We start from the raw sequence: 27201 nt of genomic DNA on the forward strand, positions 1-27201 counted from the left end.
GTGGCGACCATGGAGGTGTGATAGTGTCCTCAAACTCTGATTCAACGCGATTGTCTTCAATATTGCACAAGGTAAGACCAGGACCGATTCTGCACCGGCCCACGGGCATTGTATTTTTGTGCTTATATGCAGAAACACATTTTCGAAATACACGTAGGGAAGTATGGATTCATGTTTTGCCTTGTCTGAAATATATCAAGTGTAATTGAAGCATGTTTCCATTAAAATGTTACGACGTTTGTGCAAAGGGGAGAGTTTAAAAGTTCCATTGTAAAAGCTGAAGCCGCGAAATCTACTCCAAGATGTGTTTGCTCGTTTGAAAATGCATCTGAGCGGCATCATGTTCAGGGAGCGCAACAAATGAGACTGTTGAGAGTTGCACGACCAGGAGCCAGCTGTTTCAGACGTTTTAACGAACGGACAATAGCTATTGTGACCCGCTCAATGAACATGTCTGGAAAACAGTTATGACTGACAGTGTTCATTTGTCGCGTCTTCACACGCAATTGCAGTTGCAAGGTCAGAACAAATAACTACCCAGATAAGATGCAGGCGCCAGTTGGAATGCTCTGAGCATTGAGTCGTTCAGTCATTTAAATATTGTATAAAACGATATTGTATTTTCAGCTGACGGGGTTAAATATATACTGTGATTACTGTGAATAGGACTGTGCGTTTTATATACTTTTATATTCTTGGTAAATGAAAAATGCAGTTTACTAATTTATTGGGGGTGTTGTATATTGGGGAACTTGTGTTCAACAAGTGCAGACAGGAACTAGGGAAAACAAAAAGTGTTTTGAATTACCGTTAGCATTTCATTGTTATAATACAAGTATAATATAAGTCTTAAAAAATCGCTGTTTTTCACCCATTCACCCAGTGCCTCTGATGTGTAGTTACTTTGTGTGTGTTGTTTAGACACTCCGTGTTTGTTAGTTGTCCTTGGTTTCAACTTCTGTTGTTTTGCTGTAGTAATTAAATAAGAAAAAGTGAAGACAAAAATAGACTGCTCACTCACTTCCCAAAGGCATGTGATCTCTTTCCTTCTCTCCCCTCTTCCTCTCTCCATTCTCTCCTAATCTCTTTAATTCTTTATCTGCTGCCCTCTCCCCAACTCTTTCCCTCTCTCTCTGCTGATGATGCAAGCCTGAGTGACAGGTGTGTTTTGCATCCAGCTGAACTAACTGACCATGGTAAAAATACCCTCCTTAATAGCTAGCAGCATGTTGTGGAGGGGAACATAAGAAAGTAGGACTGGGTGGGCCTGGCAGTGGCTGTGGGAACAGTTCTGTGAAAAGATATGCAGTGGAACCACTAGTGGGAACCATGCTAGTTTTTTTCTTGATTTGAAGATCTGGCTTCCCCTCGTCTCTGGTTCTGATAGTGGAAAAGCCCCTACTTTGTCCGTGTCGTAACCTGGCAGACTTCCAGAGCGAGAGAGTTGGTCCCTGTGCCTATAGCGTGGCCTTGATTTGGGGGGATTGGGTGTTGTTGTGATAACAAGCACAGTCTGTTTGTTGGCCCGGGTCTCACCCCCGCCTGGCCTTTTCAGGCTGATGCCCCCCCACCACCCCCTCACTCTCAGTTTCTCTGGCATGGCCACACTCCCAACACATCACTGTCCTCTTGCAGCCTATGTCCGACAGCCCTTGTTCCGGGGTGCTCAATCAGCCTGTACCACCAGGCCCATGATTTGGGGGGGGGGTGGGTAGTGGTGTTATTTGTAGGTCTATCGGTCATTTTACAGAGCAGTCAGGAGCGAGACACCACCCCTGCCCCGTCTTTTGTATGAGAGCCTATCAGGGATGTGGTTCTGCGCAAGGGGGCAGGAGATCACAGGCAGGTCTGTTCCACTTGAAGTCACCCAGGTTCTGGTGAGTGCCCTTACTGATTATCTGGGAGGGATTGGCAGGGCAGAGAAAGGGAGACAGCGGGGGAAGAGGGTGAGAGTAGAGAGGGAAAGGAAGCAGGACGTGGAGGAGGGAGATGCAAATTCTGTTCTTAAGCCCCTGTAAATGTGTGCCATTTGATGGCATCAGAGTTAGGTTTCAGCATCAGATCACCTGTCGAAGTGAGTGTGTGCTTTTATTACACTCCAGAACATGGAACAAATATGGAAAGAAACACTTGCAAATGTGGCGCCTTTTATGAGCATTAGGAAATTAATAAACTTTTATTAATTTCCAGTTTGCTTATATTGGGAATTCAGAAAATATAATGTGAGCAGAGTTTTTGGTTTGTGTAACAAGTGTTTTCTCTGTCTTTGATGTTTGCAGTTGATGAGTGTAAAGCACATGATTAAGTGTGTTATCAGATAATGATATTATTAGCAGAACACACAGATAATGTATCTCTAGTTTGCGTAGTGATAAACTGCCGTGTGCCTTTGACTTCCACACCAAAGGGCAGTTATTGCTGTTTAACTCATTGTGGTCGATGGTGTTTTTCAATACCAATCAACCCCCAGCTGATGTCATAGACCAACCCACAGCCCATTCCAACAATGCTTGGTCTAACTGATTCTGATATGGCTACACAGTGTGCTGTGATTTTCAAGCAATTTGTCCATAAAAGAACTGTGGCAAACTGTTATCATTTATCCATGGTATTGTACTGGCAACATGAGTGTGTTTCTTGGCCCTGTTTCTCAGAATGGAATGTTGCTGTGCATGTACAAAATTTAAATAGTTTCAACCAGAGGTGATGATAACCCCTTTATTGTGGGAACTCTAATAAACAAAGATAATGCACCAAAATAGTAGTATTTGCACATTGTTAAAATTTGGATTTTAAATCACACTCATCCAAAAGATGGATAATGCAGGAAGAAACACAACTTTAATTTTAAAACCTGTCAAGCATTTTTGATTAAAATATATTTGAAAGCATACAATATCAAAGAGTAAAATGTGAGCACTGCGGTGAACAATGTAGCTGTAGCACTTGGTTTGAAGGAAGTCTGTCCAGCCACAATTACCCTAGATGTATATTTTTAACAAAGACAGCACTCAATGCTTCTGACAGGACAGTTGGCCACACAGCAGCATGTCTTTGTGCACTGCTGCTGAATGAGCTTTTTTCAGTGATCGTGCCTGCAGCCTGAGCTATATTAGTATATAGAAGATAACTTTGTGCAAGCTGGTGATCTGACATGAAAGCTGTGGTGCTGTTGCATGAGGAAATGGTAGCAATCTGAGCGTGATGGTTGTTAAAATGTTTTGGTCTTACTATCGTCTATTGGCGTGCAACGTGTCACTGAACGCTTGGAGCTCTACTTCTTTCCAACTTTTCTGAAATTATTGGAATGTGAAGCATAGGAGCAGGATTTTTTCCAGTCTGTTCCGCTGTGTCATAAAACTGACTTCACAAAGGGGAATCGGACTCGCAGTAATTGGTCTGGAACTTGAAAACAGCCACGCGGCATCCATTAACTTTTACAGCTGTCACAAGCGGGCCGTATTCATCAAGCCTGCTTTGATTCAGTTCATTCTTGTGTCCTCAGAGAGAAACAGAGAGAGAGAGAGAGAGAGAGAGAAAGAGAAAAAGGGAGAAGAATTAGAGAGGGTGCATTTTTGTTGTTGTTGTGGCACAGTACTGGACATGATGCACCTGGTGTCCCCCTCACACAGCTGCTGTTAGGCCTCTTTGGTGGTAAAATGTATCATGGTTCCTGAATGCTGGCTGTATGTCAGGATTGAATGGGTGCAGTCTGACTGTGAAACATACTGTATAACCAAAGGAGTTTTTAAAAGTGATTTCAGTAGAAGTAAAGTTCTGGTGTCTTCATTTTCATCCAACTTCATATCGGGTAATGCAGGTTAATGTGTGATCACAGATCAAATAGGATGTTTACTGGGGCAGTTCATGTTAAGTACCTTGATGTAGGTTATTGTCGCACTGCTCCATCTTGAGATCAAAACTGCTACCTCTGTTATGACCCCAGATTACTAATTAAAACAACCTTAAGTTCAGCAGTTTCAGACATCATTGAACCCTCTCCAGGCAGACCTGACAAGCACACACATTATTATACATATTATTATGCCTATTATGCGGGCATACAGTTGGGACAGGTTTTTTTGTGTTTTATGCATGGAAACAGCAGTCAAGTCTCTGACCCGTGGCCACCTTACCTTTTGGTGAAGAAGTCAATACTTACTATGTATGAAATTGACAGCAGACTTCCATGATAATCCATGTTTAATGGATTGTAGATGTATTAAATCTGAAATGGATTAAGATGTATTAAATCTGAAACTCTAAGAGCTAAATGAAAAGCTCAAAGCTCAAACTGTTACTTGAAGTGTAAATATACTTATTTTAATATTAATGGTTTGAGGGGAGATATAATTAGAAACTTATTTGCCAATTGTGGCAAATGTGTTTAAAATGTGAGTTTTGATTAATATGTTCTTATTTTTTATGTTTTTTCCTCAACAGATTAAAAATGGTATTGGCCCTGTGTGATGGTTGCCTGAATGGACCATTAAAACAAAGACTTAAATGTTGGCCTGACAAACAGGAAAATGGCTCTGGGCAACTGGAACTGTGATATAGTCAAGCCCTGTCTTACCCTCATACTAGTACAGCTCGTACTTACAGAAGCTAATGCTTTGGTTCTTCATGTAATTGTAACCACACATGTAACCACAAGCAATATCTCCTTAGTTTAAACAAATGTGCAAGATCATTCATTCACCAACTCTTTGTGGTTGTGCACTAGCCTATGATCGAAACAGTCATTTGGATACTCATGCTTTTGTTATTAATGTCTTGGAAAGGCCACAACAGGAGACTATGGCAAATGATGCCAGTGATGTGCAAATGTGCCATGAAGCTGGCAAGGTAAGATGTTTATCTTCTAGCATAAACAGTCTGATATGTGAACAGTACTGTGCTGCTTAGCAGGGAGTACACATTGAAGAAGAATTTTTGGCTGTGGTGATTTACACTGGATAAATGTATCTACTTAGCTTGGCTCACAGGCTCTGGGCCTAACAGTTAGCATATCATGTTTCAGTCAACATTTCAGTCCAGGTCCAGCAGTCCAGGTCAGTTTTCTGTGGAAATGTCTCTGAATTGCCTCTGATGTATCTGACTTGGGTCTATGACTGGTCAACTGAATTGTGGCCATTGTTACATCAGTAAGGTAGTCCATCCAGTCAACTTACTCGTCTTGGACGTCTCAACCAGGAAATGCCTATGTTCAAATGACTGATGAACATATGATGGCGCCTCAAGATTACACAAATGGTCAAAGCGACCATGTCAAATATTTGTATTTGGTGGAGTTGATATAGTTGTGCATAAGTGACTTTTGTCTCTATCTGTACAGTAAAAAGTGTTGTTTCAGTAGGACCTTGTTCACCACCCTTCTTAGAAGATCTCATCCTTGTTAAATCGCTGTTGTAGGAATGAACAGTACAGTACATTGACCTGATGGGGTGGAAGTGGGTTCACCGCTAATGTCTTTCAATCTTGCTTTATTTTCCATGTCCCGCTCTACGCACTGAGAATGCTTGATAAGGAACATTTCTAAAACTCCGTCACGGTCGTGCTCCTGAAAAGAAGGAAGCAGAGAGCACATATTGTGCATGTTGTTTTTGGCCTCTGGAGGGATAGGGGACAAATACCCGGCTCCCCCCAAAAACACCTCACTCCCATTACATCACCCATAAATCCCATTTCTTCCTTGGACCCATGGCGACCACGTACACTACGCTTTTAGTCAATTTATTTTAAACCACAGACTTTGGCTTCTTTTCAGCTAGTTGGGAACCGTCTAAAAAGAATTGTCCATTGATTTCTGCTCACACAGCCAACCTCGCTAAGTATTTAATTGGCCCCTGCTCTTGTTTCTAATTTCACGTTTTATTTTGAATAGTTTAAATTGCTTCTGCTCCCTACGTATCATCGAACAGGTCAGCAGGGCGGTTTCTCACCCGGCTGAGCCCTAATTGTTTACTCGTGTGGCGGCACAGTGGGTCTTTGTTCTGCGGACACACTCGAGTGCTCCAGCGCTCTGTGCCACAGACCAGACCTCCGCCCGAATGGCCCGCCTTCTGACCTCTGTCTGGCTGTATATAAACTCCATCATTGTGTTTGACTGTTTTTGTGAGGCCATTTTCCTTGCGTGTTCCTTATCTGAAATGATGAATTTGGGATAATTAAATTCGGAAATGAAGGAAATGAAAAATATTGAAGTGGCTTGCAGGTTCAAATCCTTGCAGGTTTGAATGCACAGCTGCTGCAGATATGCAAGCTGAATTGCTTCAATAAATCTGCAGCTGTGTGAATGAATAGTATTTGTAATATCAGTACATTAGCCTCTGCGAGGCCATCTGATAATCAAATTAACAGTGTAATCACAGATTTGGCCTCGCTGTAGAGATTCCAAACTTTGGACACAGATGAAAGGGTGGCATTCAGATATCCTAAAGGATCTGACACAAACTTCAGGACAGCTTGTAAGACATGACTTATTTGTGATGTCATCACTCATGATGTACATACAGTAAGGCTTCATACTATCAGGGATTCCATTTCTGTAGCATGTCAGGCACCAGGGAGGAACAAGGGATTACTGAAGTCTTACAGGATAATACACTGGCATCTGCTGGTGTTATCTTGGCAAAACTCCCAGGTAGTGCAGCTAGTGCTTATTATTCAGTCTTAACAGTTAAGGGAGTTTTGAAGTAAAAAAGAAACGCTGAGGGACAGAACCCTCAATCTCTCATCATCCAGGAAGATTAGGTCTCTTCAGAAAAGTGCAGTCAACAAAAGAACCCGCTGAACAAGTCATGACATGGCTAGGCCGGGGTTTATTGATCGCCTTGTAAATGTGGAAAGGCATTGTGTTTCGTTAATTAAAGCCACAGAAAACCTTTCTCCGGTTAACGAGCAGCTTAAAACGAAATAAATTTAATCGCAGCTCTAAAGGGCTCGATTATTCAGTCTATTAAACTGGGTACTTGAGGATGAAATGGGTAGGTACCCCCTTTAACCGAGTCAATTGTTGAACGGGGACAAGTGCAAACTCAAAGCGATTTAATAAAGTTGCAAGAATTTCTAAGGATATTGCCTATTTATTTCCTCGTGGGAAAAAATGAGAGAGTTTGCAGAGTGATTAGGTGAAAACTTTTTTAAACATTTCAAGTCTAAAAAGGTTGAATTAAAAGTATTATAATAAATAAAGTTGATTTGAAAGTGTTATATTAAATATATAAAGTGTACTGTAGGAAAATGTAAGCCACTTACAAACAAGCCACTTGTTTTGTCATTAACTGGCAACTAATTTGTCTTGTGAATAGGGTAGGGGTCAAAGGTGAGGATAAGACCCTGAATTATAGAGATGTTTAGAAGTGGGGGCCCTTTTCCTCTGTGTGCGCGCTCTATAATTATCATTTAGCCCTGGAGCAGCATATCTGTTCTCCTCAGCCTCATTGCTGCGCACCATGTCATCTCTCTGAATCATCCTTTACCTTCAGTTCTGTACTAGATCATCAGTCAGGATCTGGCAGTAACACAGTCAAACACACGATTCATATTTTTAATTGCCATTTTTAGTTATTTACAATGTTAACAAGGGGCAAAATAGCCTGTGAAATCTTTGTTTATTCTTGTATATTGTTTACATTCTCATTGTATGCCTTTTCTGTCATAGCCATGTCCTTTAATAACTGTCTGAAATGACATAAAGACTGTTGAATCAGAACCAGAGCTTACATGAAGCTAAATGAAATGTTTGCTGGGTGGGTTTGTCTCAGTAGATGAACCTATACACTCACTGCTCAAAACCTGTTAATGTGGAGATTGTATTATCATAGAATGCTTTTTTAACATCATTAAAGCTATTTAAAAACTTGTTTTAAAATATGGCTGTGTTTCAGAGCATGATAAAAATAGACCACAGTTGTGTCTGGCGTAAATAGTCAACAGACCCTCTAAGCTGTCCACACAGGTGTTTTGGGGGCATATTTGGCATACGCAGATGAGCCTCAAGCCATCGGGAATTACACCACACCATCCCTCCTTAAGCTTCATACTGGTTTGCAGGAGGGATCCCCGTTGCCTGATCTCTGGGGCTAATGGTCTCTGTCACCAGTGTATCAGATCCGCTTTGTTTAGCCAGCTTCACATACATCTGGTGACAACTGTGCTCTTAACTGAGATAAGCATGCATGGACTGCTTCCAATTGCAGGGACGAGCACTGCTTTGTTTCCCCACTTGCCCTTAATGTGATGGGAAACGCCCGCTGTGAGCTGACCAACCCTGTTGAATCTCATTACATTACATTGTGATTTAGCAGACGCGCTTATCCAAAACAAACTTATGTAGGTTATAATTTTTTTGCATGTTGTCAATTTATAGAGCTGGATATTGTTGTGAGGTAAGTATCCTGTCAGAGGGTACAACAGCATGGCCCCGTGGGGAATTGAACCAGCAACCTTTTGGTTACGAGCCCTGTGCCTTACCACTATGCTACACTGCCTCTCTTGCTTGTTTTGATTGCTGCACCGTTGTCCATTCATTAACTAAGTTCAGAGCCAGTTGTCACCAGTCATGTTGCTGGGGCTCAAACGCAGCTCATAAGCGAGGCTGTGGGGCTGGAGGCCTGCCACCGGGGACCCAACAAAAGCCCAGAATGCAGGCCCGCGACACCCGAGACGAGGCCTTTTGGTCCCCTCGTCCTGCCTTACCGCCAACTGCCTGAATAGGAGAATGAAAGCGTCTCGATTTCCTGTGACAGAGGCCGCACAAAGAGGGGCCTTGTTCAGAGACCCTGGCTCTCCCGGGCACCGTGGAACTTGCAGTCGCAGAACCGGGAGAGGAGAGGGGGAGAAGTAATCAGATGGCCAATTAAGGTGACCCGGTTCCTCGCCCCCCTTGTAATGACGGCACAGGAGAGGGGGGTGAATTTTTTGTGAGGAATGTGAGGTTGAGGGTCAGAGGAGTGGGGTTAAGTAGTACTGGGTAACAGTCTCAGGACTGGTTTCTGAAGGATAGGGGGCAGAGATCGAGAATTTGGATGGATTATATTGCGTGGTGCATCTCGGTTTATTGTACTTTTGGTTTTGGGACAGACTCAAGTCTAGCTCCTGTAAATATTAAAACCCAGTGGGACAGTATAATAAACTCTGCTATCTTATTGGACAGTTTATTATGGATGTTTAGTGTGTGAGAGAGTGTGGGGTAGTTTGTCATTATTTAATAAGCATTCATATTCTTACATGCTAGTGAAACTTTTGTAACGTATAGGGAACAAATTGCAATGATAGTGAACATGTCCTATGCACCAGCAGGGCTGTTTTGAAAGGATGAAATCATATTTCATGTAAGTATTTACAAAATGTGCATTATTGAAAGGATAATAAACATCCTCCTTCCAAAAAGCCCTTATCTGTGTCATACAAAAATTGAAAAATTTATACATCAAAAGTTGTTTCTGGGGTGTTCTCTCAGGCAAGCAGAGGTGCAGAGAGCATCTGAGGACTTTCTGCATTATGACATCATATGTATGTGACATCACTGCAGTGCAGGAGTTATTTCCTGGAGTGTAATACAAAATAAGCCTACAATCAAAGACCTCAGACACAGACACAGACATCAGGCATCAGGCAATTCCTGGTACAGATTACTCTTGGACTTTACAGTGACAGGTTAGATTAGCAGTGACACTTTACTCTCCCCAGTTTACTTGGCAGTTTTATATCACCACATGGTTTACTTTACAGCGGGGCTGTGAAAAGAATACCATTGATATTCCACAGACATATTCATTTTAAATTAATACGCTTGCTAGACACAATTTGAAACAAAGAAGCTCACTCCTCTTCACTTTAAAACTGTGTTTTGCAATATACACATGGCATTTTTAATGTTGATGTTCTCTCAACAAAGTAGAGAGAGATATAATCTATTGACAAGGTATGAATATGAAGAGTTTTGCTTCATCCAGCAGTGGAATGTGCTTATGTTGTAGCAACTTTTGATTGTTTGAAACAGGGAAACAAGGAAAAATCTGCACAGCATGTGGCTGAGGGGGCCGACACCCCCAAACAAATGTACTTTAGCCAACACTAACACAAAAATCTTTTATTTATTTTTAAGCGTTCTTCCTTTTGTCTTTGATGCCCCCCTCCCCCCCAAAACTGATGCAGGTGTTAAGTATCTGGATATTGTTGAGTTTAAAGTGCAGACCCAAACTTTCTTCAGCTTTTGAGTGTTTCCCATTATTACTAATAGTAAGTTAAGAGTTAGGTACTTTTGCTTATTTTTTAAATGATTCAAATGGTCATTTTTTGTTTTTAATTCCAGTACCTAATAAAATCCATCCACCTGAACTGCTTTAGTTTTGCACAGCTGTGTGTATATAAATGTCTGTGTGTGTGTGTGTGTGTGTGTGTGTGTGTGTGTGTGTGTGTGTGTGTGTGTGTGTGTGTGTGTGTGTGTGTGTGTGTGTGTGTGTGTGTGTATATATCTGTGTATCTCTATGCACCTTTTTTCGGCATGGGTGTTAGATAGCATCCAAGTCAAAACATTCTTTTGTCAAAACAAATGTTGCAGAAATGTTTCCTTAAGATGGTGATTTTTTGCATTAATGTCAGAAAATAGACTCATGTGTGATTATTTGTGTGAGACCATCCACCCAATGATTGAAGAAATTATATTTCTTTGTAGACATTGATTAAATTAGAAGAGTTTCTCTTTAATCAAATTTATCTTTTCTCTGTTTAAATCTTTTAAGTTTAACCTAATTAAGCTGTTTTACCTGGTGCCAACAGTAATCAACCAATATTTTAACCTGGATGTTGTGAAGGGCAGTGTTTCCCAGTCCTGGTCCTGGGGGCCCCTGTGTATGCTGGTTTTCATTCCAGCTCTAGCGTATCCTTTGAGTGCGCCCCTTTTTCAGTTTTTGGAGAATAACATTGCTTGGGATATGGTGTTTTGTTGTGGGGTGTCTTATATTTGAACTATATCCTTTACACAATATACACTCAACTTTATACATAGCAGTGTAGCATAGTGGTTACCAAAAGGTAACCAAAAGGTTGCCGGTTCGATTCCCCACTGGGGCACTGCTGTTGTACCCTTGGGCAAGGTACCTAACCCTCAATTGCTTCAGTAAATATCCAGCTGTATACATGGATATCATTGTAAAAAAGCTGTAACCAATGTAAGTCACTCTGGATAAGAGTGTCTGCTAAATGCTGATAATGTAATGTAATATTTGAACAGAGAGCCCCACATTTCTCCTCTGGTTACAGTCTCCTGACTGATTGTATAATCTCATGCTTCCTGTGTTTGCACTGTGCCCAAATCCAGCTTCCATTACAAGCACAACATGGTGAGAAAGAACGCCAGCAGCCAAGCTTTAAATGAAGTGAAATCAGCCTGGAGCAGGAAAGAGATCTGGGCTGTGACATTTACACACCTCTGTAATGACTCAGGATGTGGAAACTGACTGGAAACTTTTCGAATCTCCTGGAGGCTAAAGCTCTCTAAACACAAAAAAACGTACAAAAACTGTGAGTTAAAGCAACAATCAAATAATCATTTACAGAATCATTTACCAGATGGAACAGCATGCCAGTATACCCAGCAGCCTGGAAGGTGTCTCTGGCAAGCTGACAATAAAATCTCCACTGTTTGACAAGTCTGGTGGAACGGCTTGCATATCAAGGCCCGTACCATCTAGCAGTGTTTATATGCTTGGTCATGCAGGCAGTTTTTATTGCTGCATTCCAGCCCCAGAGATGCTCTTCATGACCATTTGCAATTGGTTGATTTTTGCATTGTTGTTTTTTTGAGCTGGTGTTTGTGGTCAAGAGGACAAAAGAGGCATGAGACCAACCCCACCCCCCTGCCCACCAATGGTCTTGTCTGTCCCAGCCTCTGCCCTTGTGGTCAGTCCTGATTGAGACTCTCTTCTCTCTCCGGTTTACCCCACTCTCCAGACATGCTCAGCAGGGTGCTATCCTGCTCCTATAGACGGGTAGAGTGGTGCACTTTACTGGGGCATTGTCTGCGAGGCTGAAGTGCTTTACAGCAGGGTGTCTGTGTCTTTCTGGGCAGCCAGCATCGGCAAACAAGAGACAACAGCCCTGACACAAAGGGGCAATAAAAGAGGCTTCGGTTTTATTTCCCCGGCCCGTTGGCTTAGGGCGCGATAACCCCTGTCACTTCCTGTGGAGGGGAAGGTTTCCACACTGAGTCTGAAAAGAGAGGGAATGCGGGAGAGCTGCATCAGACAGCACTGAAGTGGTTTTGGAGGACAAGTGTGGTGCAGTTTGTGACATGATCTCATTGGTTTAGAACTGAGTTTCACCTTGGGAGTTTTCACATTCCTTTCTTTGAATTTTTCAATTTGTTTTTTTAGGGTTGAAGATTAGGACTGAAGATTGAGAGAGGCAAGCTGTCCTGAGGAGAGACTGGATGACATTAGCCTGTGAATTGGGACTCCATAATTTAGCTGTTATTTTCTTGGCTTCCTCTGCACTGCAGAGAAAAACAGAGTAAGTATTACTCTTTTCACATGGACTCTGAGGAGTTTTCTTTTGAGATTTGTGATTTTATTCTTATGAGCCTCAGCTGCAATCAAATGACCATCTTATCCCTTTCTGTGAGCTGAAAATAAGAGTAGGAAGGTAAAAAAAAACACAGTTCTTCTGTATCTACTATAGCAGATGAATAGTCACCTCCGTGGTTCTGTCTACGTACTAATTTCTCTCTGCTCTGCTGTGCATTCATTTCCATAGTGACAGGTTTGTAAAAATCCTGCAACAGTAAGCTTTTCAGTCTATGGAGCACACAGATCTGCAGCTCTCTGTCCAGCAACCACAGACAGATGTAGCAAGAGGGGAAAACTCCAGAAACATTTCATAACTTTTACTCTAATGCGTGACCCACACTAAGGGCTTCAGACAGCCAAGCGCTCAGCAGTAGTATCAGCTTAATTTATCTATGCCACTTAAACGGACAAAGCTCATACCCACAAACGGTAATGTGACACGGCCGTTCTTCATACGGGCTTGTAATAACCAGCACATTCCAAAGTGTGGTGTTTATTATTCTGCTAAACTCTCTTTTGATGCCAGCAGGAAAGCAGTGCCAGGAGTGTGGGTGTAGAATGTGTGGGTAATGTGAACACACTCTAGCTGTATATTTTCTTATTTGACAGCCTCCATACACTTGCTCGTCTGAATTGTTTGAGCTTCACACCTGGATGTGAGTTATGAGTTGATATTGGTGGCACCCAAATTTGAGCAGATTCAGATTCAGTTTGTGATTGGTTAACTTTCTCAGCCTAATTAAAAACAAAGTGTCAGTCTATCCTTGAGCAATGTTCATGGTCTATATTGCTTCAGTGAAATGTGTATATACATTTCATTGCATTTGTAGATTTCATTTGCACCCCCCCCCCAAAAGTCCATCTGTTAAGCAAATACATGAAAAAGAAAATGATATTTCATATTCATTGCTTTTTCTGTTTTTATTCTGATAATATATTGGTGTGAGGCTCAAGCATGAGGCCTAGTTTCATTCATAGCCAGGAAATGAAACAGACCCTTAATTTTTCTCAAAGTGGCATGCCACCAATATCCCACAATCCCTTTGAGATCATGACTCAAGCCCTTTCTCTCCGCCCACAGTCATAGCAGTTGAGAAACAGTAGTGTTCATTGTATTAGGTCACGCGTGTACATCTCCTGAGGTACTGGCGATGGGCGTGTATGCCTCCACCAGGTACGCCGTCGTCAGCGAAGCCAACGCGATCGGTTTCCCACAATCCTCCTTGGGCCCGCCCCTTGCTGTACCTTCTTGTCCACCACTGCTCTGAGCTGTTTATCCCTGTACCAACAAAACAAGGTCATTAATCTGTCAGCAGCCCTTGTAGTGTACAGCAATTCAATGGAATGTAATAATATACAGCTGACATTTCATAGAAATGAATGGGAATAGTGCTGAAGGGGGCATGATTCATGATTCATGCCAGCCTACAAAAACCACAGAAGTGTGCTTTTGCAAGGCTGGTTCCTGGTGTTGGTAGGTGTCTTTCCCCCCCACCACATCAATGTGCTGTGTCTAACCCTAATTCAGCCTCTGGCTCATTTTGTCTTCAGGGGTCTTATTGTAAATCAGGTAATATAATTTATTGTTTGCTTTCATAGCAGGTGTGTTATCTGTGACAAGCTACACAGTTACCAGCTACATGGTTTTTATACTAAATGGCTGGATGTGTTTACCGAATGAATTCAGATTACTGTAAGTACCCTGAATCTAGGATTCGATGGCAGTGCCCAACCAGGGATTCAAATCTGCAACTCTTAGTGGTAGCTGCCTTTCCACACCGCTGCCCATTGCTCATTGTGGATTTGGCATGAACCTGTATGGCTGCTTGTATTGTACTTCACACTTTGCACATGGCTGATTATGAACCTGAGAGGCATTATGTTACGTTGTGGACTGAGAGGGGGGTCACGTTTGAGACAATCCTACACAATGTCTGAATCCCACGTGTCAGCTAGGCCTAGCTGAAAGTCACTTGTAGTCATACAGTAGTGAAGGTGTCAATATCTCAAACAAGGGATGATTCTGACATTTTGCTGCTTGAAGGACTGTAACTACAATGATCACTAAAATTGGCATTTTTGTATGTGGCAGTTGTCAGAGAAATACAATGGAAAAAATGAAAATAAAACTAGTTGAATATTTGTAGGTAGGGCTATCAGTAGATATAATTTGTTTTGGGAGAGTTATTGATTTAATTAATACATAACCTGTATAGTATAGTGAAATAATCACTTTCACTAACAAAGTATATTTCAAAGGGCTGTGCATAGTTGTGTAAATCTGATGAATGGTACTTTCCAATATACTTTTGTATATTGTGGTTAAAGTCAGTATAAACTTGATATAGCAGGTAAATTGCTACAGATCAAGTCGCTGCAGTGCCTTACCTGTCTTGCCAAACCAAAGCATTCTACAGATCTTCTCACTGTTCATGAGGCATCTAATAAAAAATACTAAACTAGTAACTTTAAGGTGGTTTACAGAAGACACTATCTGAACCCCAAAAGGTGCTTTTGGAAGGAATACAGTTAACTCATCTTGTCTCCATGTGTATTGTACCTCACTTGTAAGTCGTTTTGGATAAAAGCGTCTGCCAAATGAATAAATTTAAGTGTGAATGTAATGTGCTATTTACACAGCAGACACGCTTTTCCAATGGTCACATTTGTAGCTTAGTGTTTCATACTGTATGATTTGCATCTATATAAATACATATTTACTGAAGCAGTTCAGGTGAAGTACCTCAGTCAGGGGTGCAACAGCAGTGCCTGGCCTGAGAGTTGAAACAACATCATTCTGGTAAGATCAGTTCCCTATCTACTCCACCATACTCCTCCGCCAACACAGTTTGGTGGGTTTTCAGATTCAGCCAAGGCTCTTAAATGTAAAACATGTCTCATGATTGAAGTAGAGAAGTATTTCCCTCCAGGGCAGACCAGTGTTTGTGGCATGAGTTATGGTTCAAACATGAACGACTCTTCAATCATTTTCATTTTATCACCGGTTTATACAAATTTACCACCCCTGAGTAAAACATCTGTGAACCAAACCCTTTTATGCTGGCATTTTCTCTGTTCTTGAAACACAGTTATGGATTTTCAGTTTTTTTTGACATTGGGCTTTGTATATTTTCTGAATTCAGAGACTCACAAGATCTTAAATTCCTTTCTACCAAGACTGTAAATAGCACTTGTTGCTATGTCAACAACTTAACAGTATTATGCAAAAGAATCATAGTGATGGATTTATAATAGGTTCTTCATTGTGGCAAATTTTCACCACAGTTGTTGCAAACCTGAGAATTGCTTGTTACTTTGTGTTACAGGAGACTGGTCATGTCCTCTTCCTTTCTGTTGTCTGACTCTTAAAGCTGGGAGCCCTGGCGCACTAATGGTTCCTTCCAGAGCCACTTTGACTTGAGTGTTATTCACACTTTAGACTTTAATAAATTGTGGACCTGTAGCCAGAGGATTAAACCTAGCACTCTCATCAGGATCCTTCTCTCAGGCACTCTCTCAGAGGAGGCCTGGTTGTTCTCGGTCCGACAGCTTTCAGATATTCGAGCTCAAGAATAAACTAAACGGCTCTCTTGTCAGGGAGGTTAGCAGGCATAGGCTTCTGGGGCAATTAGGAAGTGTCAAAGACACTCTGTTTGAAAGGAATGCTTTTTTATTTGAAAAATGGTAAAAAAAAAAAAAAAAAAAGCTTCAGAGGCAATATACCACTTAACTCATGGGTGTTTTTTGGCACTAAAGCTTCAGGTTTATGCTGGGAATTTTTCTCCTGTTAAAATATGCCTCTCAGCATTCAGAATTTATAGAAATATTTAAAATTAAAATACCATTAACCTACTGAAGTTGGATACTCAGGTGGGGTATGTAAAACATGCAGTTTCTCCATGTATTTTATGATGTATGCCCTTTGCAGTAAGAGGCACAAAGAGAGACCCATTTCATCTCCCATTTACTGCCCAAGATCATTTATCACTTGAAATGTCCCTTAACAAGCCATCTTTCTTATAATTATTCATTTTATCTCCTTAAGGAGCAGAAAAGACCATATACTCAATCTCTTCTAATAGTCAGGTGTCACAGAATAGATGTCTCCATACCAGTATTTTCACTGACTCAGTGTACATATTGGTGAGCATTGTGGTGGTGACCCCCAGCTGGCCTGCCTGTCAGGCTACAACTTATCCTTAAACTGTACCTGTATACCTCTCTGCCTGCCTTAGTTTGACTTTTGTGCCTTTCCACGTTATGTTGCCCTTTGTGATAACAATCTGACCAGCATTGTACAATGTCAGTTCTGATTTATGAAAGACAAACACTCATTATTGGTAATAGTACATTTTTTTCATTGGAATGTGACAAGATGTGAATAATTTAGGGAATTGAACATTTTGGTCCCCTTTAAGATAGAAATCTGACTAGCATTGTGCAGTGTCAACCCACTCTGATTTATGAAAGACAAATGCTCATTATTGCTAATGGTACATTTTTTTTTCATTGGAATGTGCCAAGATGTGAATACTTCTGCAAGGGTGTTTCGGCCGGGTTTGAAAATGATGTGCGTTATCTGATCTCCTACCTGCCCCCCATCCAGATTTACTACCTGCTGTAACGTTTTATTGACATATACCTCTACCTTCAGAGCCCATGGGTTCAGATGGCTATGGTGACAAACAACCAGGTTTGGAGAGAGGTTAAGAGGTCAGACACTCAGAGGCTCTGGACCATGTTAGGTCTTGCTGTCGGTCAACTAAAGGCCAGGCACTAATGTAAATGGTTACTGTCTGAAAGTCAACAATGCTCTAGCTTGTATCATTTGACATGTATATTCAGTTGCAAATGACATTAAATGAAATGTTCCAGGAAAAAACTGAAACTGAGTTTTAAGCTCAAAATGAGGGGAAGTGTTTGGTTGGACGTGCAAAGTGCAAGCCTTGTGTGGTGAATAAAAGCTTGGTGTGTGCACCCAAACACTTTCCAAGGGTTTACTTTTTTGATAGAGATGAAAGGGGAGTGTTGAGAATAATTGGCTAGAGTTTTCTTACATATATATATATATACAGTATAATATATACATTAAGCTTTGACAAAATTGCATGGAAAGTAGCATTGGCCTAAGTCCGTTCTCTCCTGCTGAGAGAGCATTTGGAAGTGACTGTCCACCCGCTGTTTTCCTTCTCCCCTTGTAACACCTTGTGCACCCGGCCACTCTCATTGAGCCTCAGGGTACTCTGGGACAGAGTTTTGTGCCCGACAGCAAAAGGAGAAGGGGATTGTCACACAGTCATTATCTGGGTAAAACGCTCTGTTTGGGATTCCGGTGCTTTCCAAAAATGTCACATCCCTGAGCAAACATTCCATTACTCATTTCCATGACCTGTTGAGCAGGAGTGGTCTGGCTATTAATTGAATGGAGTTGAAAAGGATATGCTTTGCGACTCCAAACACATGTGGCTGTATTGTTATCATGACCAATATTCTCAGAGAGCAGAAGGAAGTGCTGGGCAGTCCCTGGTATATTTACTCACTCTTGCACTGTGCAGCCAGTGTACAAAGTCTCAAAGAGAGCGCACCTGTCATGTAGGTGTCAAAGAAGAAATGGGGCATGTAAAAACAGAAAACAAAACTTCAAGTGATCTGTAATCTTCCTGATCTGCTTTTCCTGTATTTATTTTTTGTAGCTGTGTTTACTTCACGTAACTACTACTTATCACTGCACCTGCTTAGATAATGAGTATGCAGGATCAACTGCAACTGACTTCTCCCCAACAGGTAGAGAAATGTGTGTGTGTGTGTGTGTGTGTGTGTGTGTGTGTGTGTGTGTGCGCGCGTGCGTGTGTGCGTGCACGCACATGTATGTGTGCATGTGTGTGTGCGCTCGTGGGGACAGAGATCACTTTGAAGCACAAAGGCACAGAAACATGCTAAATTCATGAACAAGTTGCTCAATCATCGGCACTAAAAATGCCTCATTTTCCAGGTTTTATTCATCCTAGTTCACTGGAGCATGGATAGTTTTAAAACTTTAAGGACATAGAATGTTTGAGTAAGTGTCTTGTACATGCAGTATTAGGAAAGACAGTGGTATTGCATGGTGGTTGAACACTGCATTTCTAACCTGAAGCCTGTGGATTTAACTCCATGTGCCTTTATGGGGCACTTTTCACCTGTTCCCAAGTATTTGTTTTGTAAACAAATTCATAAAAATTATTTCTGAACAAATTTTGGGTTGTAAGAGAACCAGAGCTTGACTATTGCAAAATGCCCATGTCTGAAAGAGCTTTTTAGTCATTATTTGCTCAAAGCTCCAGTCTGGCCATGTAGAGACCTGAAATTTGTCATCCTTGAATGATGGGTGTCTCTTATCTTCCCTGGCCTTTTGTTTTTGGTCTGCATATTTTCTGACTAAGATAAGGAGCACTTATGTTTAAACCACTCATTCAGTGCCAGGGCATATTTCTTACAAGGTTTGGGGAGGAGTTGAAATTGTAATATCTGCAGGGTTTGTGGACTCTGTTATTGTGTCACTGACTGTGAACACTGTGCATAAAGAAGTTAAGAGGTTTGTTAAATGTTTGGACAATCACAGTTTCACTGGTATACCAAACACATTTTACTTCTAAATAATCGTGCATCACTGTGCATGGAAGACAAACATGGAAAGCTGTGGGAGAAAGAGTCTAGAATGAGAAAGTGAATCAAAGGTAGTTTCTCTGTATGCAGGCAGGGATAGAGGCCCCATGGGAAAGTAGTCCCTGAAAGACATGGGGTAATGTATTTATTTATTAATTTGGAGAATGTCTGTTTATAGGACTGAGGTCATTGGTTAAAATCTGTCAGTCAGTCAGATTGTCCTGCTTAAAAGTCAGCTTTATTACTCTGCATGTTAAAAAAGAAGGAATCTACATGGCAGGAATTACCCCACCAAAAAAAAAAAATCATCAAAGAAGCTCCTCACCAGGAAAATGTGACTGACACCCTTCCAGTTTAAAGGGGGGGGGGGGGGGGGGTTGCAGCTTGGCTGAGAAGAGCAATTTATGTATAAATGTGATACAGGCACAGAATGTACCAAAGGCCCAACAATGTGCAGTTTACATAAAATTAGTGCAGAATGAAATTGTGTGCTTTGTACTTTGAAAGTTGAGGAGTCTGCAAAAATACTTCAAAAGTGACTGCAGGACCTTTGAACTTAATGGAGGAACACATTGTCTTTTAGTGGTCTATAGAGATAGTACACATTGATACCAGCATGCAGGCTTGCTCTATAGAGAGGGAAGTAATATTCCATTTAGTACAAAATAACTTCTATACCGCTTTGCTGTAGGTTAGTAACACTGTGCTTTAATTTTTGGCAAGTCACTAGTTAAAAAAAAGTGGCCCTGTCTATAAATGAAATTTCTCACATATCTTGGCTCAGAATGTCTGTGATGTGACAGCATTCTGTAATGTCTGCATGAAAACATAAAGTCAGATATTCTGGTATGCATATAGAAATGAAGCTCTATTTCAGGCTACAATTTGCATAAAGCTTTTGTATGGTATTTTCATCTGCTGGATTGTTGAGTGATGTCACTTGGTATATTGTCTTGTCAAGAGTTGACAGAATGCTGGCTGGGGACCATGGTATCCCAAAGACAGCATGAAAGAGCTTGTGTCTGCTTTGGCTCTATGAAAGAGATTCTATCCATAGCAACAGTCCTAACAATAATAAACCTTTCCCTAAGCAATCCAGCAATTCAAGCCACCATGCATATCTGTCTTGTTTAGCTGATAAGACATTGGGAATTAGCACTTAATACTGGCTATGTCAATTGTTTTCCTTTTGACAACAGCACGTGGGTTAATATGACTAGTGTCTGTGAAGTGTCCCAGTGCATTCAGAAAAAAGTTTGTGTTTGAAGAAATTGTCAGTTTAATTTGAATTATTTTCATTTAAGCTACATTTCCAAGTGTAGGATTGATAAATTCCTCATAAATGGTTCCAGCCTATTAGTACAGTTAAATGTTTACTTACTTATTAATTGGCCAATTAATGGTGCCATCTAAACTTTACTTTAGTGCTATATTGTGTAAATAAACACAAATTCTAGGAAAAATGTCATAGTTATTAGTGATAATACAGCTATTTAAGTTAAGATGAATAGTAAATTCATACTAATTTGAGGGCAGACTCCCTTCTGATATTTGGCAAAAGAAAGAAATTACAGTCTGAATTGTAGTTTAATGTCAAATATACCTTTGTCAGTTAAGGGCCTTGTGTATATATTTGTGTATGACTGTTTCCTTCCCTCTCATTGTATTTGCTGGTCAATATATAGAGGACTTTTTGAGTACCTCTTGCATGAAAAAACACTGTGTGGAAAGTGTATGATTAAATGCCCCATGCATTTATACAGCAGCCTTGTAAAGTCTGACTAAATGTTGATTCTTTGGATCTTTCAATCAATTACTTTTACTTTGGTTATGTTGGCTGATGGTTACTGAATTGTTTCAGGGAACTTTTGAAACAATATTAATTCTCTGCAGATACAGTATATAAATGTGAAATTATAACAGTGAGGTGATTTTTTTTCCCAGAGAAATGCAGAAGCTAATTTAATTAAGGGATCATTAATTCTATACAAAGTCGCATCATTCTGTCAGACGTGAGACATCAATGCAAAAGAATGGACAACGACGGTGGAGTTAGTTTATATTCCCAACCAGCAGCACTGAATGAGACGGAGGGCTGTGTGTGGACTGTGTGCTTTGTGCCACACATATAGTGCATAATGCCCTTTCTCTGTCCTTTTTCGATTCAATGACTGTCAGTCAGAGCGCGGTCTCCATTACCACAGTGATATTGCTCATTGCTCCGGGCGCCGGTTATGGACAGGTCTGATGGGTCTGACAGCAGCCCTCAGTTACGTCTCCAATGCGAGGAGGTGCCGTGGTGCCACCCATCTGGGACCAGATCTGACCCCTGGATCTGAGCCAGGGGTCCGCATTGTGCCCCGTCCCTGCTCCGCGCCCCGGTTCCCGTGAATACCGCACACACACACAGCGCGGTCTGGGAACGAGGGCGCTCTTTTGACATCCAAACAGCGTTACGCCGCAGCAGCCCGTCCTTCTGTCGCCCCATTCAGATGGAGCCTTTTCACCGCGTTTGAGACGGCCTCTTGACAGACGTGTCCTGGCTCCGGGATCTGATCCGAAAGCGGAGCGTTGAATTTATCACCGGACCGAGGGGAAGTATAGCCGGAGTAAATCCCTTCTTATCCCTGTACTGCTCGGTGTGGCTTTGTTTCAAAACAAGGACCCCGAAATTACTCCCGTGGCAAGAAGCCGGGCAATTAGCCCCTTCACTTAAATTCTTACTCTCAAGAGTCTCATCTTTAGCTGCCAGCACAAATTGGGGCTTTGTCCTGCATTGTTGGTTTCTCATGACCTCATTGAGTTCTTCCTTATCCTTGTTGCTGGTTTGCTACGGTCTTTCTCTTACCTGACTTGGTGCTACCTGCCCTGGGTTAGGGGTCAACGGTCAGGGGTCGGGGCATAAGACCACTCGCCTGGGGCCTGAAAGTGATCTGTGCTATTAAGTGGTCCCTCTTTGAGACCCAGTACATCTACAGGAATCACATTACTACTGACCTGGCTTAACCTGAATTACTTCAGTAAATATGCGTTAATGGATAATATGGAAAACGGAAGCTTTGTAAATCGCCAAGTTAAGGATGTCTGCCATGCAGATTTAAATGTTACATGAATGTTTAATTCCTTGTTGCATAATATTAATATTATAACAACAGTGATACAAGAACACAACAATGATAACAATAATGTTTTCATTTCACCATCATTATTCACACAGAGTATTTTAGTCCTTAAGCCCACCCCCCTTAAACTTTATCCTATTCTCCCAAAGAACATTAGGACTATAAACGCAAAGATTTTCTGAGACAATGCAATTTGCATTTGAGACATGTATTTTGTTTCCATTGTGTGTCCTGCCCAGAATCACAGAGTGCAAATAGTTTTGAGGCAGATTGTGGATTGGTCCATTCATACTGATGGAATTTTCTCTGAGGGATTGCTAACTGGTGTGAGAAATCTAAACAAGCAGGGCAATCATATAGCAGGGAGAAAGTTAAATGTTGGATGGGAGCTGATGGGAAGCACCATGCGGCCTGACTGCCAATAATCCACTAACTTCTCTCCCCTGCTGCCACTGACGTTTGGCCCTGTCTAACAGGAAGTTTAAATTAGCAGCCTCCTTTCCTAAACTGTCATCAAACAGATGCACTATTCACCCAAGCCTTCTGACTGGTACAGTCCCCCAAGGAGCCACCTATACATCTCATTCTGATCAAAGTGTTGTCATATTTATATTATTGTTAATTTTCATGGGTGTCCAGATTGAATACTTGGCTTCCCTTGTCTAGTCAGGTTGCACAAGTTAACTTAGGGTAGGGCTTGAATAGTCTTATGCTCACACTCACTGGTCTGGGAGTGTTGTTCGCCTGGTCTTACACTGTTGCTCATTCAACTTGAATGGTTGCACTTCTGTTCTTTTGTGCTGGAAGTCGCTCTGGATAAGGCCACATTCTGCTAAATGAATGTAATGTAATGTAATGAAGTGCCTGTTTTTCCCCGGTTGGCTGACACTGAGTGACGGCTTTCCTTTCTGTATTTCAGGTGCTGTGAAAGGCCTTCAGCGTGTGGCGATGTCTGTTTCCACTGCCCTGCATCATACCGTTGCTCTGCAGGTCCTCTTAGTCATAGCCATGTGTGACGAGGGACAAGCCAATCGCATCAACTTCTACAATGTCATACCACCTGTAGATGGTAAGCATCAGTATAGTGTTTAACAGTCAGAGTAATGTTTCAGCATCAAGCCGCATCAAGGGATCAAGCAATTTGCCTGTCCCCAGCTTCCAAGTGGGGAAGTAACCCATCCATGTACACACCTGTTCAATCCTTGAGTACTTGATACATCCGACTGAGTACTTTTCCTGGTGTTGATCTTCAAGTACTTTTGTTTTCAGGAAACTTTCACTTAGTTTTAACCCCCAACATAAATATGAATGTATAATATATTTGGAAGGAATACTATTCATAATTATTCAGATAATTTAGTTGTCTCTTAAGTTTTAAGGCAAACTGAGACGTAATGAAGCAAGCTTCTACAAGCACATTTGCAGTACTTTTCTTTAGGGGTAGGATAGTTCCTATATTTTTATGTTGTCTAAGCCAATAATTACTGAATTGTAATCAATATTTGTTCAAATGGACAAGCTCATCTTGTTCCTTGCCCCAAGGAGGCTAGTGATGAGATCTATCAAAGTGCTTTTGATTGTGGGATTTTTGACAATAGCAGTAGTCAGGCTCTTGAGCAGGCTTGAGTTTCATCCCTTCGGTATTTTAAAGTGGTGATGTCTGAGTGGTGCGCTCATGTGTAAGGTGTGTCTGTGCCATGTGTTTATGTGTCTCCATAGCGACCCCTTTCCCCAAGAGCTTCAAATGCTTCACCTGTGAACACGCCTTGGACAACTACAACTGCAACCGGTGGGCAGAGGATAAATGGTGCCCTCAGAGTGAGTGCTGATGGGAAGGGAGGGCTATACACACACACACACATACACACACACACATACACACATACACACACACACACACATATATACACACACACACACATATACATATACATACACGGAGGCTGTGGCCTTCAGTTGCAGTTTATAGCAGTAATTTCCCCTACCTGAGTGCACATAAGGTCAAGGATTCCCTTTGACATTCACTTCTGTCCTTTAATTGGATGGGCAGGATCCCAGGTGGGACCTTTTAATAGGGCTGTCACAGACTACGGAGGAGAAATCACTTCAGCTGACGCCGTTTTCATTGCCAAAAGTTGTTTATTAAGCCACCGTGATGCACTGCCTTGATCATTGACCTCCCAAATGCTGTGTCATTGCAGTCAATCGAGATGAGATCATCTCGTGTTGTGGCTTTATGAGTGATGTGTAACACCCACACTGTCCACTCTGATAAGTACGTTAGTGGTCTGATTGTTAAGGTGCACATCATCATGTTCTCTGTATCTCTGTTTCACAGATACACAGTTCTGTATGACGGTGCATCACTTCACCAGTCGTGGTAAGACCAAGTCCGTCACCAAAAGGTGCGTTTCGAGAGAGGACTGCCACGCAGTGGGCTGCCATCACCACCGAGATGCAGGCCACACTGTGAGTGTCTCCTCAAAGCACAGGAACCCAGAGTCCCAGTCCAGTGGGTTCCCCTGACCCTCCTTAAATGAAATGACAGACTGATGTGTTTGAGTTCAGTGAAGGCAGTGTGTAGCTGAATCAAGTGCTGAGTGGCTTGGGTTTAAAAGAAATGTCCTGGACTGCAAGATTAGGTCCCCTTCATTAAAAAAAAAAAAAAAAAAACACCGACAGTGGGGCATTTGAAAACTCTGGAGGTCTAGTTTACATTCACAGCAGGTGTTACTGGTTGACTTGTGGTCATGTCTGAGATAGGATGTTTCAACACTTGCTTCCTATTTTTGTTGGTTATGTAAATACACTGTCCTTGCAAAACCTACAGGACTGAAAGGCTTGAAATGGTCCATCTGCAGTCTGTGCACCTTACACCCGTAGCAAAAAGTACTTTTTATAGTATGCAAGCACACGTCAGATAGGGAAAGCTGAGTCAGACATACAATAAACAGCTGGAGGGCCAAAAGGAAGTGATCCTGTGCAAAAACATGGCTTTACATCCAGTCTAAGAGGCTTAATGAATTAATGTAATGTGACATGTATTTATACTTAAAAGCATATGACAAATAAATATAGATACTATCTGAAGGATATTAACCATATAAACCATATGGTATGTGATACAGCAAAGGGAGTCATTGTATGTAAATGTGGTAGGTACTTTTGCCTAGGTAGCCACTGCATAAACCATAGAATATACAGATAAGCTTATGTCAATCCCCCAGCACCCATGCAAGTCCCTGAAAGACTCCCTTATAAGCCAAGCCTTCACATAGTTCAGTGCAAACCAGAGTAACTACAGTGAACATGTACTCAGAGAACTATGGAAGAGAGGTCTGTGAAGAAAGAAGACTTTGGCCTGGGTGAGAATGACAAATAAGTAACGACCCACTGCTGGTTGAACGACCCTGAGTTTTATTGTGCAACTTTTGTTTTATTGTGTTTTGTGCTGCGGGTAAAGAGCTTGGCCGTCCTGTTCGAGTTGTGACACTGGTAGAGGTTTAGTTGAAGCTCTTGAGTAAAGTTTTCTTTACTTTTTTACATGTACATTTGTTTTTAAATGATCTGTCCTTTTCTTGTTGTGGTACCTTGCTTGTGTCTCGTGCTTGGTCTACAGTATGTTGAATTGTTGCATCGCTCATGTGGCGGTGACACTAGTATTATTGGTGGTAGGGAGTGTACAGAATATGTTCATACAGTATGTATGAGTTTTGTGAGAATTGGTTAGACACTATCCAGTGGGGGGTGGATAGTCTCTCAAGTTTGGATTTGAATGTTTTGATGGCCCAAATCTATTACTTCCACCCCTCTGTCTGTGTTCCTCTCAGGAGTGCATATCGTGCTGCGAGGGCATGGTCTGCAATGTGGATGTCCCGACCAATCACAGCAACGCGGTGTTTGCTTTGAGACAGGCCCACAGCTCCTCAGCGCCGCCCAATTGGTCCTGGAGCATTTCATCGCTGCTTGCCTCTGTCGTCACTCTGCGGGTGCTGCTCTCATAGTGGAGTCCAGCCGAAACCAATCCAACCGCCCACCGAGCCGAGAGACCTGCTCAGAACTGATCCAGGATCTTCCAGAAGAGCAGAGTTCAGTGTGAAATCCGTCACGCGGTGTGTTGATGTCAGTCTTTTTTGCCGGTACATGCAGTGGCTGCATTGGCCTGTGAAGATGATGAATGGAGACCTGCGACCAAGTGCTGTTGCTTTTGGATTCACATGGGTGCCAGCACATGTGTTTGTCTGACCTTGCTGTTACCGTAAAGCATGAAGTTTCAGTTTCAAGGCTGTACTGTGTCCAAGGCAACCTGGTGTCGGCGGTGGGTTCCTCTGATGGCGCTTGGTTCTGCACCAACATTTCTTGTATATGGAATGTAACTAAGAGGAGCACATAAGAGCCAGACAGGACTGGCCTCAACTCAAGGTGAACGTCAAAGGAACGTTTGCTGAACTTTGACCAAGACTTGACAGCAATGTCAGTCAATGAGCCTTTTGTCTTTGCTCGAACACTAAAGGTCCATAGTAAAACAGCATTTGGTACAAAGTAAAAAAAAAACATAGGATTTGTTATTGACATAGTACTGGTGTGTGCTTTTGATAGTACATTGACACAGGACTTCCTTTTATTTGAAGGAAGTGGGTCATGAAGAAATTCTCTTTCATCACGTTTTTGAGAATGCAATCCAAGTGGGAATAATATAAGGTATACCTCCATTAACAAAGTTCCTTTATTACTAAGTTACACATTTACATTTTTTAACTTAAAAGTAATGTCTCCAAGATTGGGGAAGAGATTCAAAACCATACAAATGTACTTGAATTTGAAACGTGAATAGATGTCTACATTATCAAAAGTCAAGC

The 27201-nt window shown here is 41.7% G+C and overlaps 1 protein-coding gene across 1 annotated transcript; it reads left to right on the forward strand.

Moving 5' to 3' along the window:
* LOC118789581 (ly6/PLAUR domain-containing protein 6B-like) lies at positions 1-26439 on the forward strand. Its single transcript, XM_036546064.1, has 6 exons — positions 1-71; positions 12384-12519; positions 23262-23411; positions 24062-24160; positions 24681-24811; positions 26173-26439. Exons 3-6 carry the CDS (start codon positions 23291-23293, stop codon positions 26344-26346), a joined length of 525 nt encoding a protein of 174 aa, XP_036401957.1. The 5' UTR covers positions 1-71; positions 12384-12519; positions 23262-23290; the 3' UTR covers positions 26347-26439.
* The last annotated feature ends 762 nt before the right edge of the window (positions 26440-27201 follow it).

This window comes from Megalops cyprinoides, chromosome 14 (assembly GCF_013368585.1).
Source record: "Megalops cyprinoides isolate fMegCyp1 chromosome 14, fMegCyp1.pri, whole genome shotgun sequence".
In the NCBI taxonomy this organism is placed as follows: domain Eukaryota; kingdom Metazoa; phylum Chordata; class Actinopteri; order Elopiformes; family Megalopidae; genus Megalops; species Megalops cyprinoides.

Bases quoted from the DNA above. Each gene is read 5' to 3' on its own strand.
- LOC118789581 (XM_036546064.1), top strand. From the start codon at position 23,291: ATGTCTGTTTCCACTGCCCTGCATCATACCGTTGCTCTGCAGGTCCTC. The intron at 24,161-24,680 runs GTGAGTGCTGAT...TCTGTTTCACAG, and splicing joins GGATAAATGGTGCCCTCAGA to ATACACAGTTCTGTATGACG. The intron at 24,812-26,172 runs GTGAGTGTCTCC...TGTTCCTCTCAG, and splicing joins ACCGAGATGCAGGCCACACT to GAGTGCATATCGTGCTGCGA.